This window comes from Salvelinus alpinus, chromosome 18 (assembly GCF_045679555.1).
Source record: "Salvelinus alpinus chromosome 18, SLU_Salpinus.1, whole genome shotgun sequence".
NCBI lineage: Eukaryota > Metazoa > Chordata > Actinopteri > Salmoniformes > Salmonidae > Salvelinus > Salvelinus alpinus.
In genome coordinates, this window is record NC_092103.1 from 986,214 (window position 1) to 1,001,398 (window position 15,185).

Here is a 15,185-nt window from a genome sequence, read left to right on the forward strand (position 1 = left end):
CTACCTACCTCATCCCCATATTGTTTTTATTTACTCTTTTCTTTGCTCTTTTGCACACCAGTATTTTTACTTGCACATAATTTTCTGCACATCTATCATTTGTGTTCATCTGCTAAATTGTAAGTACTTCGCTACTATGGCCTATTTATTTCCTTGCCTCCTTACTCCATTTGCATACACTCTATATAGATTTTTCTACTGTGTTATTGACTGTACTTTTGTTTATCCTAAGTGTAACTCTGTCTTGTTTTTTGTCGCACTGCTTTGCTTTTCTTGGCCAGGTCGCAGTTTAAATAAAGGTGATTTTTTTATATTTTTAGTAAATCACATTTGCGGGGGCTTTTGATAATAGTGTTTTCCTGCTAATGGAACATTTGTGCTTATAGCCTACTGCCGTGTCGCTCTTGCTGGCCGCAAAAGGCATGGATTTCTTTAGGGTGCATTACGGGCCACACAAAGGGGATGCCGTCGGGAAATTTGAGGTATTAGCAAGTGCTTGTCAAATTGTGAATCAGGGACTGATGAAGTGTACAGCCTGCGCAGTACGTTTTTTGGATAAGGGTGTTTATTTGGGAAAACCTTTTGAAGTCACAAGGATGACGAAGAAGGCGTTGGGAAAAGTGGGCGCAGTCAAAGTAACTTGGAGTGGTATGTTGATGATATGTGTATCCAAAAAGCAAAATGAGTGTGAATTGTGGCTCACGAAATTATGGACGCATGAAGTAGACAGCTTTGATTTTCGGAGCATGGCACTAGTAAAAGGTGTTAAATATGGCGTCCCGTTGGACATTGATAATCAATATCTTAGGGAAAAATATACAGGAGTAGTTAATGCACGTGGCTTGACCCGTACGGAGAATTGGAAAGAGTGTATCTGTATTATTGATGTTTGATGAAGCGTATACACCACCCTATGTGAAGCTGGGATATATAAGATATGCCATAAGAGCATTCGTGCAAACCCCATGTAATGAAAGAAATGTAAAAAGTTTGGCCACGTGTCAAGTGTTTGCAGACAGAAGGAATATGTTATGAAGGAGTCTGTGAATGTAAAATTTTGAAACTGTGGTGGGGAACTTATTCCCGAATTCCCTGAGTACCTTGTTCAGGTGAAAGAGGTTGTTGTGTCAAGGATCAGGGCTGTGCAGCCAATCTGCTATCTGGAGGCAGTGAAGAGAGTTGAAGGGGCAAGAGGCCACAGTTCTGAAGAAGATATGGCACTGGATGCACAGCAACCAGTTGCAAATGTTATACGTCAATCAAGTGATCTGGATACACTTATTGTGAAGAAAGTAGATTTTGTAGACTTTAGAGCCACAGCTATTAATTGTACAGCACAAGTGTACAAGAAGTCCACAAAGCTGGACATCATTATATCTGCAGCCGAGAAGTTTTTGGGCCTCCAAGACTTAACGGCAGAAGCACTGCACGGACTACTGTCACCAGAAAATTTCCCGACCTCATATGATCTTTCTGAACGTGTTTAGGGACCTGATTATAACAGAAAAGCAGGCTGATTTAGTAAAATGTAAACTTCATTATTGATAGTTTGTATGATTATTATTTTTTTTTTATACACTGTATGATGTATTATTTTTACTGCACATTTTTTCTATTTGGTTATTTGTATTATTCACCTGTACAGTAGGTGGCGGAATGCACACATAATTGTTGCGAACGCCATTATACCAAAGAGGAAGAAGGTTGCAAGAGCAAAATGGCAGCCTCAATTGAGAGTTTGTTCGTTGAAATAGCAAGCCTTGAAGAGCCTATTGAAGAGCTGCAAACTTTAAAAACGGCCGTTTTATCAATACCTGTAAGCGCCCTTAGGGATACAGTGAGTGGACTCCGGCTTGAAGTGATTTTCTCTCTTTTGAACACAAATGACAGGTCTGTAACCGCTGCACTGCTGAGTCAAGCCTTAATACTAACATTAGCTAGCTATTTAGCATAGCAACAAACTCAAACTGTTAGTTAGCTAACGTTAGCTTAGACAGCTTCCTTGCAAAATAGACCGCACGTTCATGCAATGTAACTTAGCTAGCTAGATAAGTATAGATACATACCTAAACCGCTAACCACTGTCTCGCGACTAGTTAGCTGACTTGGGTATGAATGCTAACGTTACTCTTGACTAGCTGGCCTTTTCTTAGCTAGCGCCTTGCAAAATACACAGAACCTTCATTAATGCAATGTCACTTAGCTAGTTCGATAAGCTAACGTTACCTACCTAAACCGCTAACTAGTCTTGTCTCTCGACTCGCTGACTTTGGTATGACTTGAGTATGAATGCTAACGTAACTGGACCTTTCTTAGGTAGCTAGCTGTGTTTTCGTTAATGGTTTGAAGCTGCAATCTTAGTTGCTACATCCATTTTATGACTTATACAGTAATTTTATATATATACCCATTGATTCTTGAATAATATATTGTAACGAACCTGGGTTTATAAGCGCGGATATCGACTCTGCAGCTTAAGCATACTTTTGCAGCACAATCGATAGTGCGCTGGACTTCGGGCTAGAAGGTAGAGGGTTCGAGACCTGCTCCCTGTCTGTTTCATTACAATGTCTTTTAAAAGCTTCATGAGGTTAGTTCAATTGTCGTAGTTACCCCATCAGATCCCAGAAAATACAGGCTTGTTTTACTCCAATGTTTTGTAAAAAACACTGTATAGCCTCCAAATATAGTGTGCATTCAGGAGGATGCAACATTTTGGAACGTTTAGGTAGAAATATGCTATGTAGAACAAACATGCCTCAGTCTCCGACATGTAGAATGACTCACGTCGGCTCTATTCTCTGCATTTCTATCTGGAACATTTTGCAACTGAATGTGCCCCAGGTTAAAACTATAATTTTGATGACATGGATGGTAAGTTCTTGCATCCATAGCTCTGTCTGTGAATCTGAGTGGTTACATTTCTCCAAGCCCTTCCCTCAGTTTTTTACCAAAACACAGGCTTTGTTTCAATTAAGGATTCTAGCTTTAATGCAAAGTGTGTTCATGTAGCTGACAGGTGAGATGTGAGTATGAGTCATGCATGAAAGATTTTCAATGACGAAGTCTCATTAATTTCACAGAGAGAAAATTGAGCTATGCGTGGACATCCTTGGTCGAATCCTGCTCGCCCTCAGCCCTGTCCACCTGGCCCAAAACTGCAGAGTGGAACTTCAGGCTGGACTGAAACATCCTGATGACACAGTCAAAATACTGGCATTGACACAAGTATGTTACAGCTGTCATGTATTCATTAATGGCGCACCGTAGGAAACGGTTGACTCAAACACTGCAACTCAAAAGCTGAGTAACGTTTTGTTATTAAATAGGCGTGTCTCCGCTGCCCTGGGTCAAAATAATAAACTACAACTTCCATATAAGGGTCGTTCCACCAATTCGGTGCCTTTTTAAGAAGTGTAATTTGGTAATAAAAAAAAAACATGCTTTCCCACCGAGGTTAAATAAAAACAATGCCTATAATTGTCTTAAGTGCCAAATATAGTAACAGGGTTGACTATTTCTTAAGTCAGCCATAAATTTCCTCCAGGGGGAATGCAAGCTTTTTTTTTTGCAACAGGGAGTGGAAATTGAATGCAAGCTTCACCCCAAAAATGTAATTGTTAAACAAATTATGGGTAACGGGGTTGATGTTTATGTTCGAGCCGCTCAGTTTCCCACCACAAAACCCCAGAAAATTGCCAATAACAGTAGAACCAGCTCAGTTCAAACTACTAGCACTATGCATACCCCACAAGACATTCCACCAAAGATCTCTTCACAATCCCCAAGTCAAGAACAGACTATGGGAGGCGCACAGTACTACATAGAGCCATGACTACATGGAACTCTATTCCACATCAGGTAGCTGATGCAAGCAGTATAATCGGATTCAAAAAACAGATAAAAATGCACCTCAGAACAGCCGGGACTGTGAAGTAACATAAACGTAGGCACAGACACATGCATAGATTATAAAATGCACACTATACACAGATGTACACATGGATTTTGCGTTGTAAAAATACACCTTATGCAACAGCGAGGACTGAAGAGACACAGGCACATAGTAGAGTGGCCTGAGGGAACACACTTAATGTGTTGTGAAAAGTGTTATGAAATGTAATATTTTAAATTGTGTGTATATACAGTGCCTTCGGAAAGTATTCAGACCCCTTGACTTTTTCCACATTTTGTTACATTACAGCCTTATTCTAAATGGATTAAATTAAACATTTTCCTCATTTACACACAATACCCGATAATGACAAAGCAAAAACAGGTTGAGAGTTTTGTAAAAATAAAAAACAGAAATAACCCATTTATTTACATAAGTATTCAGACCCTTTGCTATGAGACATGAAATTGAGCTCAGGTGCATCCCGTTTCCATTGATCATCCTTGATGTTTCTACAACTAGATTGGAGTCCACCTGTGGAAAATTCAATTGATTGGACATGATTTGTAAAAGCACACACCTGTCTATATAAGGTCCCACAGTTGACAGTGCATGTTAGAGCAAAAACCAAGACATGAGGATTAATTAATTATCTGTAAACCCCGAGACAGGATTGTGTCAAAGCACAGATCTGGGGAAGGGTACCATAACATTTCTGCAGCATTGAAGGTCCCCAAGAACACAGTGGCCCCCGTCGTTCTTAAATGGAAGAAGTTAAGAACCACCAAGACTTTTCCTAGAGCTGGCCACCTGGCCAAACTTAGCAAATGGGGGAGAATGGCCTTGGTCAGGGAGGTGACCAAGAACCCGATGGTCACTCTGACAGAGCTCCAGAGTTCCTCTGTAGAGATGGGGAAAACCTTCCAGAAGGACAACCATTTCTGCAGCACTCCACCAATCAGAGCTTTATGGTAGAGTGGCCAGATGGAAGCCACTCCTCAGTAAAAGGCACATGACAGCCCGCTTGGAGTTTGCCAAAAGTCACCTAAAGATTCTGACCATGAGAAACAAGATTCTCTGGTCTGATGAAACCTCTGGCATTTGCAAACATTTTTAATAACCTGTTTTTGCTTTTGTCATTATGGGTATTGTGTGTAGATTGATGAGGGGTGATCTTTAGAATAAGGCTCTAACGTAAAAATAAAATAAAAAGTGGAAAAGGTCAAGGGCTCTGCATACTTTCCGAATGCACTGTAACTGCCTTAATGTTGCTGGACCCAAGGAACAGTAGTGGATATCCTTAATAAATACAAAACTACATCTGCTTTTAATCTATGATTTGACTATTAGATCAATGTTTATTGTGACAATGATAGGTGAACAGTTTGACCATATTAAAACAATTCAGTTCACTTAACAGGGACCTGAAAAATGAGGGACAGATGTAAATGAATAACTAATCACATTAAATAAATATTCATCTTCAGAAATGACTTTGTCAAAGCAACAAAATAAGTAGTGCTTTACAATGATGGTGAAACCTAGAATTAACAGGGTTGTCATCTGAAAATGCTGAATTTTATTCCTTTAACAATCCTTTATTCATATTAAAAATAATTTAATTGTCCATGTGGTCTGTATTAGAGGGCACTTAATTTAATATAACATGTTTTTTTAAATTCATTTTATTTAAAAATTTGCCAAATCAAAGCTGGTAGATATTAAATATTAAATGTAAAAAATAATAATCAAAATACTAATTACTAATATGCCTCCAATTTTGTGAAAATGTTTGTCCTGGTTTCATATGGAATCACTCATTTGAAGGAGAACACTTATTAAATTACATTTACTGTACGAAATCTTAAAATACTCTCGATACATTAAGTAACATAATTAGAATATTTTGTCTTACTGGTGAGTCAGAAAAAAATGGCAAGAGTTTGAGTAAGATCTCTAACGGGTGCCTGCAAAAGTGGCCACACGCCTCTCCAAAGTGCACAGTTCCTAAGTAATTTATTGCACAACTTCAACTACTAAGTTGTTTTTTGTTGTTGCTCACCTAGCAGTTGTTGAGGAACTGAAGCAAGCACACTTGGGAGTTTTTGCTTGAAACACAGCCCTGCGTCCCATATTACACACAATTGGTTGTTTACGCAATCCAAAAATGGTCTATTATAAACCGCTTTCTCGGTCAGGTGGCCATCATTTGAATGCTTTTTCTATTGCCAACATGATATTAGTGTTAGGCTTTCATAAGGTACTTCAGAGAAAATCGTATTTGCTCATAGAATGGAATTATGAGTGCATTCAGATGTGTTCCACTGCTAATTTTCTTCACTAGGACAACAAAATATGTTCAGAGGTAGCCCAGTTAGCGGGAGAGATGGGGGCATTGTCTTGTTGCTCATGTTTAAATAAAAAAAACATACAGGGCTTGACATTAACCTGTTTATCCACTTGTCCTTCAGACAAGGTATTAGCAACTTTCAATGCAACATACCGAAACAAAACAAATTATGCAAACTTTGTTGTAGGCAGAATGCATCAGAATAGGATTCTATTGCATTGACACGCACTACTTAGCCCGTACTCTACACAGATCGGTGCGGCATAAACAATCAGAGCTGCAGTAGGCCTATATGCAAACAGACCATAGCCATGTATGGATATGTGCCGTTTACGTTGAACTGGACTGTGTTTACAGCATCAGCAGTAGTGAGTAGATGAGCTTGTTTTGAGATCAAAGCGAGAGCTGCATGTAGCCACATGTGCACATTTTGTTCAAATCCTTTGCTAGTTAGTGAGTTATTAGCCCAGTTATATGTAATTTGTAGTCAGCAATCGCTCCCATATTGCTATCTACAATAGCACAAAACATATACATTTCTAGACATCTTTGAAAAGCAAGTCAGTTAAAGAGCTTTTTTGTCTTAAAGGGGCAGTGTTTGTATCTTGACAGGCTTGAAAAAGCAGAGGGTAGCATAATTTGTCTGATTCTCTAATAATGGCATGGGAATAATAATGAATTTTATTTTGTAAAGTGGTTTCTTGCATCAAACATTTTTAGGCACCTTGTCTGAAGGACATGTGGATGAACAGGTTATTAATGTCAAGCCCTGTATGTTTATTTTTTCTCTCTCAGTCTCAGGGAATGTAGGCCTACATTGAACACCACACATTGGATGCTACTGTAGGCTGAATGAAAGAAGAGCTATTTTCATGTTCAAATGTTATGGGATGCATTTTGATGGTAGGCCGCTCTGGTAGTCCTACATTATGATTTAAATAGCCACAGTAGCCTACAAGAACACTGTTAAAACTAACTTAGTGGGTACAGCCTCAGTGTTCACTAGAGGTCAACCGATTAATCGGAATGGACGATTTTAATTAGGGCCGATTTCAAGTTTTCATAACAATCGGTAATCGGCATTTTTGGACACCGATGATTACATTGCACTCCACGAGGAAACTGCGTGGCAGGCTGACTACCTGTTATGCGAGTGCAGCAAGGAGCCAAGGTAAGGTTTTAGCTAGCATTTAAACGTATCTTATAAAAAATCAATCTTAACATAATCACTAGTTAACTACACATGGTTGATGATATTACTAGTTTATCTAGCTTGTCCTGCGTTGCATATAATCGATGCGGTGCCTGTTAATTTATCATTGAATCATAGCCTACTTCGCCAAATGGGTGATTTATCAAGCGCATTCGCGAAAAAAGCACTGTCGTTGCACCAATGTGTATCTAAACATCAAGTATATATTTTTAAACCTCCATATTTAGTTAATATTGCCTGCTAACATGATTTTCTTTTAACTGGGGAAATTGTGTCACTTCTCTTGCGTTCTGTGCAACAGAGTCAGGGTATATGCAGCAGTTTGGGCCGCCTGGCTCATTGCGAACTGTGTGAAGACTTTCTTCCTAACAAAAGACACCCAACTTTGCCAAACGGATGATTTAACAAAAGCGCATTTGCGAAAAAAGCACAATCGTTGCACGAACGTACCTAATCATAAACATCAATGCCTTCCTTTTCAGGTAGGTCCCTCCCAATGTTCTCTTTAAAATGTTTTATTGGCATTCAGCACATTTCAGGTCTGCCGAGCGCAAACTTGAACGTTGTGAACGCAAACTTGAACGTTCTGTGAACACTAGAGGTCGACCGATTATGATTTTTCAAAGCCGATACGGATAATTGGAGGACCAAAAAAGGCCGATACCGATTAATCGGCCGATTTTTATGTACATATATATATATATATAATAAATGACAATTACAACAATACTGAATGAACAATTAACTTTTATTTTAACTTAATATAATACATCAATAAAATCAATTTAGTCTCAAATAAATAATGAAACGGGTTCAATTTGGTTTAAATAATGCAAAAACAAAGTGTTGGAGAAGAAAGTAAAAGTGCAATATGTGCCATGTAAAAAAGCTAACGTTTAAGTTCCTTGCTCAGAACATGAAAGCTGACGGTTCCTTTTAACATGAGTCTTCAATATTCCCAGTTAAGAAGTTTTAGGTTGTAGTTATTATAGGACTATTTCTTTCTCTATACCATTTGCATTGGATGTTCTAATAGGTACTTTAGTATTGCCAGCCTAATCTCGGGAGTTGATATGCTTGAAGTCAAACAGTGCAATGCTTGAAGCATTGCGAAGAGCTGCTGGCAAACGCAGTAAAGTGCTGTTTGAATGAATGCTTACGAGCCTGCTGCTGCCTACCACCGCTCAGTCAGACTGCTCTATCAAATCACAGACTTAATTATAATATAATAACACACAGAAATACGAGCTTTAGGTCATTAATATGGTCAAATCCGGAAACTATCATTTCGAAAACAAAACTTTATTCTTTCAGTGAAATACGGAACCGTTCCGTATTTTATCTAACGGGTGGCATCCATAAGTCTAAATATTGCTGTTAGATTGCACAACCTTCAATGTCATAATTACGTAAAATTCAGGCAAATTAGTTCGCAACGAGCCAGGCGGCCCAAACTGTGGCATATACCCTGACTGCCTGCCATAAACGCAAGAGAAGTGACAATTTCCCTAGTTTAATATTGCCTGCTAACCTGAATTTCTTTTAACTAAATATGCAGGTTTAAAAAAGGTTTAGCTATTTTCTGCTATTAATGAATACACCCCTGGTCTGTCTGAGCCTCGGGTGGAGCTCTAGCTGTCATGGTGGCATAACTTTAATACAGAGATCAGGCAGCCATATTCAATAACATCTTCATTTTCCGCAGATTGGTAGAATGGTATTGAACCATGAGGCAGTAACAGAAATTCAGAACAACCAAGACATACTTCGGGAAGTGATCCACTGCATCAGAGGAGAGAAGATGTCAGTGGCCAAAGAGGTTGGCATAAAGATGATACATTTCTGTAACCACATGTTACATTTCAAAACCACTTGTTGCTCAAGACCAGTTCATCAATTTCACAGGCAATACGAGCTCTTGCCAAACTTAGCCACTCCAAAGCTGGGTTAGATGCTCTATTCAGGAGCGACTTGCTGAAAGACCTCAAGGATGTGATGGCTACAAGTGATATTGTCAGATACAGAGTATATGAGGTACGCCCATTGCCACACATGTTTGTCTGTCTCCTAATATGTCTAATCTCTTGGAAATCTGCCTGCCCATACATATGAGTGTTTGAAAATAGAATTGCATGGCGGAGCATAGTGATAAGCATCAGTAAAACATATGGTAACCTTATCATGAAGTTGCTCATACATCTGAATATTGCAGTAACTACTCTAGTAACAATATTTTAACATGTTTTTATAAAGTGCAAATTCCAATAAGCACAGTAATGGAAAGAAGTGTTTTTCTTAGTATAAATATGGTACAAATAGCACACCAAATATGGCTGCTGGTACCCATCATGGGATACCCTATGTCTTGAATGGGAATGTCAATTCTACTGTTCAATATTGACTTGTCTCTCCTGTTGCAGCTGATAGTGGACATATCGTCTGTCTCTCCTGTCTCCCTGGGTTACTGTGCCAACAGCAGCTTTATTTCCCAGCTACTGGGAGAGCTGACAGGAGATGACGTACTGGTCAGGTAAAACATGGATAACCCACACCCTATAAAACAGAAAATCTCTTGCTCCCACTCTCCGTCACTGGCCACACAGACGGAAAACACAAACTCTCCCCCTCCCGTTTCCCTTTTATGATATGTAGTGACCTCTGTCTGTTTCAGGGCTACAGCCATTGAGATGGTGACCACACTTTCCCACAGCCAGCATGGGCGCCAGTACCTGGCACAGCAAGGCATCATGGATAAGATATCCAACATGATCACTGGAGCAAAATCAGACCCCTTCTCTAGTTTCTACCTGCCAGGTGAGGAAGTTGTGAGTTGATCTCACATTTGCATTTTAGTAATTTAGCGGACGCTCTTCTCCAGAGTATAGTGTACAGTATACATGTTTGTACTGGGCCCCGATGGGAATCAAACCCACAACCCTGGCGTTGCAATCACCACGCTCTATCAACTGAACCAGATGGAACCATGATGTCTCCCACACAGGGCTGGTGAAGTTCTTTGGGAACCTGGCCATCATGGACAGTCCCCAGCACGTGTGTGAGACCTACCCAGCTTTCCAGAACAAGGTGTTTGAGATGACCATCGACCCAGACCCTGTTATGACTGGAGTGGCTCTGGACACACTGGGGATCCTGGGCTCCACCGTGGAGGGGAAACAAGTCCTGCAGAAAACAGGTTTTTATTTTGATTGTTTGTGTTTAGTTTCACTGCATTAATTCCTTATTACATAAACAATTTAGTAACTGCAGTAGATAACAATTACTCACTTTCTGTTTGGGTTTGTGTGTGTTCAGGTGAAAAGTTCCATGCTGTGCTGAAGAGAATGAGCCAGCTGGCCAGCGGTGGAGCCACCGAGCTGCGAGTGCGCTGTCTGGAGGCCATCTCACTCCTAATCACTCTGCAGGTCTGTCTGTGTCTCTGTGTATCTCAGTGGTGTGTGTGTGTGTGTATATACATTTGAAAACAAAGGAGAGCCGCACACTCTAGGAGCTCAGATGCAAAAATGTAATGTCCAACGTTTCGACAGCCAAGTTGTCTTCATCAGGGTATAATCAAACACTGCAGGGTGACTCGTTTATATAGTGTCAAAAGACACACAGATGTCTGTAATCATGGCCAAATGTGGCCTAATATCAAAAAAGGTATGAATGTATGTACTTGTAAGTCGCTCTGGATAAGAGCGTCTGCTAAATGACTTAAATGTAAATGTAATTGGTTAATTCTCAAATGTAAGAAATGGCATACAAAGAACACCATACAAAAAACAAATGGATAGCATACGATCAGATTCATTTTAGACTACACAAGCTTACAAACAATTCCATTAAATTAGCTGTTTCCAGCTACAATAGTCATTTACAACATTAACCATGTCTACACTGTATTTCTGATCAATTTTATGTTATTTTAATGGACAGAGAAAGTGCTTTTCTTTAAAAAAAACAACATTTCTAAGTGACCCCAAACTTTTGAACGGTAGTGTAGTTTCCGACTTGTTTTCAATGAGAATGACAGATCTACAAGTTGCATTTCTATCTTAAATGAGTCAGGTCATACATAAAACTACATAATGGACCTTGTGTAAAGAATGCTGTGTCTGTGTGCGTACCAGGCTGAACAGCAGACAGAGGACCTGCTGGTTCTAACAGAGTCCTGGTTCCATCTACTGTCTAACCAGCCTATGGAGATGATCCGGAACATCAGCACCCAGCCCTTCCCTGAGCTCCACTGTAGAGCTCTACGCATATTCACTGTGAGTGGATGGTCAGGAATTAATGTACACATTACTGGACTTTTTTTTTCTTTCTTAAAAACGGAACAAAGTGACTGCGGATATGTTTCAGCACCATACTACATATATTTTGTATAGAATCTGATGTAAGAATTCAAACTCATAAAATGGTTGCTTCCATCCGTTTTTGATTATATCAGTGGTACCTTTTTATGAACCCTTTGTGATTTTGTCCCACTGTTGTAAAAGACAAGTGTCATTGAGTCGGAGGTGATTTCATGAAAACATAGGAATTGTTTGTTCAATTATTGCCTCACTGGCTAAAACTCAGAAATTGTGTCTTTGTTGTGTTGCAGGCCATCGCTTCCCAGCCATGGGGTCAAAGGTTAATGATTGGCACACCAGGGTTCATGGAGTTCATTGTCGACCGTTCGACTGGTCCGACCAAGGAAGCGAAGGATGCTAAGTTTGAGCTTGTGGGGGCGCTGGTGAGCTCTTCCACAGCAGCGGACATCTTGGGTAGCCAGCACTACTTACGCCTGCGGTCCTACCTCCGAGAGGGAGCGTACTATGTGACCGCTGTGGCAACAGTGACCACAGAGGGAGCGGACTGAGAGAATTGTGGAAAATTTCAAATTACATGCTATTCCCAATATAGTACACTACCTTAGGTCCTACTCAAAAGTAGTGAACTGTACGGGTAGTAGGTTTAACTTGAGACTGCTACCAGACCAGGACCAACAAGACTCAATTATTGTTATTTTATTAGATTGATAGCCTGAGATGCATTTACTGTTGCTTTTTCTAAGTGGAATATTTGCCCTTATTAAAGAGGAAGCATATTGAAAATGACAATCCAATAGTTTTATGATTTTTATATCACAGACTCGCATAAGACAGACTTTCCAAAACATTAGGAACACATTTTGCACTCAGACCAACCTCAATTCGTTGGCATGGACTCCACAAGGTGTCAAGTGTTCCACAGGGATGTTTACTCCAATGCTTCCCACAGTCGTCAAGTTGGCTGGATCTCCTTTGGGTGGTGGGCCATTCTTGATACACACGGGAAACTTTTGAGTGTGTAAAACCCAGCAGCATTGCAGTTCTGGTGTGCCTGACACCTACTACCATACACCATTCAAAGGCACATTTTTCCTTGCCCATTTACTCTCTGAATGGCACAAAAACACAATCCATGTCTCTGGCTCCAGACTTAAATCCTTTAACCTCCTGTGTACTCTTTCATCTACACTGATTTGAAGTGTATTTAACAATCATTTATCAATAAGGGTTCATAGCTTTCACCTGGTCAGTCTGTCGTTGAAAGAGCAGGTGTTCCTAATGTTTTGTATACTAAGTGTACCTACAGGCCTTTTCTCAACTCCTTGTCCCAGAAACCGATGTGGTCACCATATGTATGTGTGAATTAATAGGTGAACGGAGGCATTTCCTCTCCTCGATTGCCGCCTCCGGCGGAGGATGCTCAGGTGTATCCTAACGTGGAACAATTTTCAAAATCAGCCTGTGACTTGTATTTGTATTTCTTAGGGATCCCCATTAGCTGCTGCCATGGACAGACTTCTCCCTATCTTAGCTACTGTTGACTCAACATGTTTTGACCATAACAGTTTACAGTCCAGGGTTACTCCAAGCAGTTTAGTCACCTCATCTTACTCAATTTCCAGTCTTACAATATTTAGTTGAGGTTTAGTGAATAATGTTTTTCCAATATGTAGGACTAACTTATTCCTTGCCATGGATTCTGAAACTAACTGCAGCTCTTAAGTGTTCCAGTTGCTGTAGTAGCTGATGCGTATAGTGTTGATTCATCCGCATACATACACATTTTCTCAAAGCCAGTGACATGTTAATATATATATATATATAAAGGGGCCTAGACAGCTGCCCTGGGGAATTTCTGATTCTACCTGAATTATGTTGGAGGGGCTTCCATTAAAGAACACCCTCTGTGTTCTGTTAGACAGGTAATTCTTTATCCACAATATAGCAGGGGGTGTAAAGCCATAACACATTTTTTCAACAGCAGACTATGATCGATAATGTCAAAAGCCGCACTGACACCCCTTTTAAATAGCTGTTGGAAATTGCATTGGAGAAAAAGTAACTATACGCTACTTATCATTTTCTCTCTACAAATGCATAGCACAACTATACTGAACAGAAATATAAATGCAACATGTAAAGTGTTTGCTTCATGAGCTGAAATAAAAGATCCCAGAAATATTCCATACGCACAATTTCTCAATTTGGTGAACGCATTTGTTTACATCTCTGTTAGTGAGCATTTCTCCTTCGCCAAGATATGCCACACCTGTCAGGTGGAAAGATTATCAAGAAGCTGTTTAAACAGCATGATCATTATACAGGTGAACCTTGTGCTGGGGACAATAAAAGGCCACTCTAAAATGTGCAGTTTTGTTGCCACAGATGTCTCAAGTTTTGAGGGAGTGTGTAATTGGCACGCAGAATGCAGGAATGTCCACCAGAGAATTAGATATTTAATTTATCCTCTAAACTGCCTCCAACATCGTTTTAGAGAATTTGGCAGTACGTTCAACCAGCCTCAACCGCAGACCACGCATAACCACGGCAACCCAGGACGTCCACATCTGGCTTCTTCACCTGCGGGATTGTCTGAGACAAGCCACCCGGACAGCTGATGAAACAGGAGTATTTCTGTATGTAGTAAAGCCCTTTTGTGGGGAAAAACTCATTCTGATTGGCTGGGCCTGGCTCCCCAGTCGGTGGGCCTATGGTTGCACCGCTTCCCAATCGTGAAATCCATAGATTAGGGCCAAGTATTTTTTCAATTGACTGATTTCCTTATATGAACTGTAATGCAGTAAAATTGTTGCATGTGAAATTCATATTTTTGTTCGTGAGGTATTGATTGGACATGATTTGGAAAGGCACACACCTGTCTGTATAAGGTCCCACAGTTGACCGAGCAAAAACCAAGCTATGAGGTCGAAGGAATTGTCTCTAAAGCTCCGAAACAGGATTGTTTTGAGGCACAGATCTGGGGAAGGGTACCAAAAAATGTCTGCAGAATTTAAGTTCCCCAAGAACACAGTGGCCTACATTTTTAAATGGAAGAAGTTTGGAACCACCAAGACTCTTCCTAGAGCTGGGACAGCCAAACTGAGCAATTGGGGGAGAAGGGCCTTGGTCAGGGAGGTGACCAAGAACCCGATGGTCGCTCTGACAGTGCTCCAGAGTTCCTCTGGAGATGGGAGAACCTTCTAGAAGGACAACCATCTCTGCAGCAATCAGGCTTCGAATGTAGTATGGCCAGACGGAAACCACTCCTCAGTATAAAAATCATATCCAATCAATTGAATTTACCACAGGTGGACTCCAACCAAGTTGTAGAAACATCTCAAGGATGATCAATGGAAACAGGATGCACCCGAGCTCAATTTTGTCTGAGGTCTCATGGTCTGAATACTTATG

The 15,185-nt window shown here is 40.3% G+C and overlaps 1 protein-coding gene across 1 annotated transcript; it reads left to right on the forward strand.

Moving 5' to 3' along the window:
• Positions 1-1,646: 1,646 nt before the first annotated feature.
• On the forward strand, positions 1,647-12,563 carry psmd5 (proteasome 26S subunit, non-ATPase 5). Its single transcript, XM_071349587.1, has 10 exons — positions 1,647-1,890; positions 3,084-3,228; positions 9,164-9,277; positions 9,364-9,492; positions 9,879-9,988; positions 10,130-10,272; positions 10,460-10,651; positions 10,771-10,880; positions 11,589-11,729; positions 12,065-12,563. The coding sequence occupies exons 1-10, from the start codon at positions 1,718-1,720 to the stop codon at positions 12,320-12,322; spliced, it is 1,515 nt and encodes a 504-aa protein (XP_071205688.1). The 5' UTR covers positions 1,647-1,717; the 3' UTR covers positions 12,323-12,563.
• Positions 12,564-15,185: the final 2,622 nt, after the last annotated feature.

Coding starts and splice junctions, on each gene's coding strand:
- psmd5 (XM_071349587.1), top strand. CDS start 1,718: ATGGCAGCCTCAATTGAGAGTTTGTTCGTTGAAATAGCAAGCCTTGAA. Junction 9,278..9,363: donor AGATGTCAGTGGCCAAAGAG/GTTGGCATAAAG, acceptor TCAATTTCACAG/GCAATACGAGCTCTTGCCAA. Junction 9,989..10,129: donor GGAGATGACGTACTGGTCAG/GTAAAACATGGA, acceptor TGTCTGTTTCAG/GGCTACAGCCATTGAGATGG.